This window comes from Etheostoma spectabile, chromosome 2 (genome assembly GCF_008692095.1).
Source record: "Etheostoma spectabile isolate EspeVRDwgs_2016 chromosome 2, UIUC_Espe_1.0, whole genome shotgun sequence".
NCBI classification, from domain to species: Eukaryota; Metazoa; Chordata; class Actinopteri; order Perciformes; family Percidae; genus Etheostoma; species Etheostoma spectabile.
Window position 1 is genome coordinate 11,967,394 of NC_045734.1, and position 2,385 is coordinate 11,969,778.

Sequence of the window (2,385 nt, forward strand, 5' to 3'; positions counted from 1 at the left end):
GAAACGCGAGTTGGAAGAAAGAGTGTTTCTTCTTTGGCCGGCTTTGTTTTCAGTGCGCACAGTGCGCCCCGCCGGATCAGGCGATCCCAACGCTCACTTCTTATTTCCCGCCTGAGTTGTTACTATGCAAATAATATTCCAAAAGTAATCACGTGTCTTTTGAACAGCCACGTGGATTAACAAAGCAGGTTTGCCCCCCTGCTAGCCCATGGCTTTAGATTTTTACTATTTCTTTAACGGATCCTAAATGCACACATTTACCAAATGCATGGCTCTAATCCCATGGAATAATTTACACCATGAATGCCAGAGTCCCTTGGATGATCCCTTTATAAGGACCAGCTCTTTCCTCCAAACTCAGTTTGCTTCATCTACTGCCACAGCATCACATCTCTTCTACTTCCCGCTGCACTGATTTTTTAAGAAGTTAGTCAGACACTCCTCGATGGCATCTAAAATGAAAGACAGAAAGGTACGCGCTCCATGTGCGCTCTGCATTCTAAGGACTGAACTATTATGGCAACGCTGCACTTTTAACACTTTTGAGTCACTTAATGGGATTTTGTCTTTAAGTATTTACATCGAATATGGTTCGACTACAACTTGGAGTTATTTTCATGCTAGTGGAGGGGAAATCTAATGTCCACCACCTCTGTGGCGCGCGTTACAGGATAACCATGGCGCGCTACAGGTCCAAATAGCCTATCCTACACTTACGGAATATTTGGCAGTTATAATGTAATTAATTGGGCTACAAACAATAGCAGTTTTCTAAATTTACTAAAATTTCAAACATTTCCAATAAGGCGTCAGAGTTATACAATGCTCGGAGCGCAGATGTCCGCCGCGCGTTTTGGAACAGCAGCGCGCGGCGCGCAAAACTCAGGGATTTATAGATGTCATCATCAAGTTTCCAAAATATTTTATAGCTGCATTTGGTTTTATTTATACCTTTCTGGCTGTTTAATGTTTGTATTTCTGACTAACACAATGGCTTCGAATGAGGTGTTTATATTATCTTTGTGTGCTCATGTTGTCTCTCTTCCTGTTTTCACAGAGAACTCCCATCTCTCACAAAGTCATTGAGAAGCGAAGAAGAGACCGCATTAATCGCTGCCTTAACGAATTAGGAAAAACTGTACCAATGGCTTTGGCAAAACAGGTATTTTAAAGTGTAATTAAACATGTGTGTTGGCTATGTCTTATTTATTCTACAGTTTTGGTAATTTAGCATGAGCAGGTTTATCAGACAAGGTTCATCAAATACTTTGGCCATGCCATTTGGAGTCAAACGTTTTCTAATATTGGATTTTTTTGGGGATATTTTGGTAGAACTCTGGGAAACTGGAGAAAGCTGAAATCTTGGAAATGACAGTTCAGTACCTGCGAGCACTCCACTCAGCGGATTTCCCCCGTGGGAGAGAAAAAGGTGAGTCAGCTTTTTACAGAGCTCCGACTTTACGCATCTCAACCCCACATATCTGTTAATAGACACTGTGATAATTTCTACAATGCTGTTTAGGTAGAACTCTGAGTTATTCGTTTTTTAGTTTAACCGGACTTATATGTATACATGTTGTTGCGAGCCCAGCTTTACGCACAAAAACTACGTTGCGTCAGTCAGACTTGTTATTCATTTCGTATCTGCAGGGCTGTAATCGCTGTTTACTATGATTCATTCCAGGTGAGCTTCTGGCTGAGTTTGCAAACTACTTCCACTACGGATACCACGAGTGTATGAAGAACCTGGTGCATTACTTGACCACAGAGGACCGAGCTGAAACAAAAGACATTAAGTACGCACGGATCCTCGCCTTCTTACAGTCTAAATCCCGTGTGGTCACCGAGCCTGTGTTCGGCTCCGTCGCCTCGATGCCAGAACCGTCTGACTACCTCAGCCAGCTGCACTCCTCTCCGGAGCACCAAAGCCACAGTCCGTCTGACTCCGTATACCAGCAGAGTCCACCGGGACACTTCTCCTGGCACAGCTCTACCCGCAGCCCGGGCATCTCGTACCCAACAGTGCCGCTCTCTGCGCACACACAGCAGCACGGTGGATACTTGTCACCGGTGCAGGGACTCGATCATCACTATTTCAACTTTATCGGTCACACGCACGCAAACACGTTTAGTTTGCACAGTGCGCAACATGCCATGTAAATAGTTTTGCTATGTTTTGTTTTTATTTATATATTTGTGAATGATGGAAATAGATCTTGTACATGTTGTGAATAAATATCTCTGACTAAAACTCAGTTTGTTTTGGGATCATTTACACTCAGTTTTAGGTGCGTATAGGTGACGCTCTGTGCGTAAATCCATTTGATTTCCAAAATTACAATCCTGTTACCTTCCTGTTGGAATAAAGTGCAAAGAAAAGCAACA

The 2,385-nt window shown here is 43.1% G+C and overlaps 1 protein-coding gene across 1 annotated transcript; it reads left to right on the forward strand.

Annotated features, from left to right (window-relative positions):
* The first annotated feature begins 218 nt into the window (after positions 1-218).
* Positions 219-2,243, forward strand: helt (helt bHLH transcription factor). Its single transcript, XM_032532367.1, has 4 exons — positions 219-472; positions 1,058-1,162; positions 1,333-1,429; positions 1,685-2,243. The coding sequence occupies exons 1-4, from the start codon at positions 446-448 to the stop codon at positions 2,158-2,160; spliced, it is 705 nt and encodes a 234-aa protein (XP_032388258.1). The 5' UTR covers positions 219-445; the 3' UTR covers positions 2,161-2,243.
* Positions 2,244-2,385: the final 142 nt, after the last annotated feature.

Excerpts from the sequence above, each read along its gene's own strand:
- helt (XM_032532367.1), top strand. The coding sequence starts at position 446 with ATGGCATCTAAAATGAAAGACAGAAAG. Across the intron at positions 1,163-1,332 it reads CAATGGCTTTGGCAAAACAG|AACTCTGGGAAACTGGAGAA; the intron begins GTATTTTAAAGT and ends ATATTTTGGTAG. Across the intron at positions 1,430-1,684 it reads CCCCCGTGGGAGAGAAAAAG|GTGAGCTTCTGGCTGAGTTT; the intron begins GTGAGTCAGCTT and ends GATTCATTCCAG.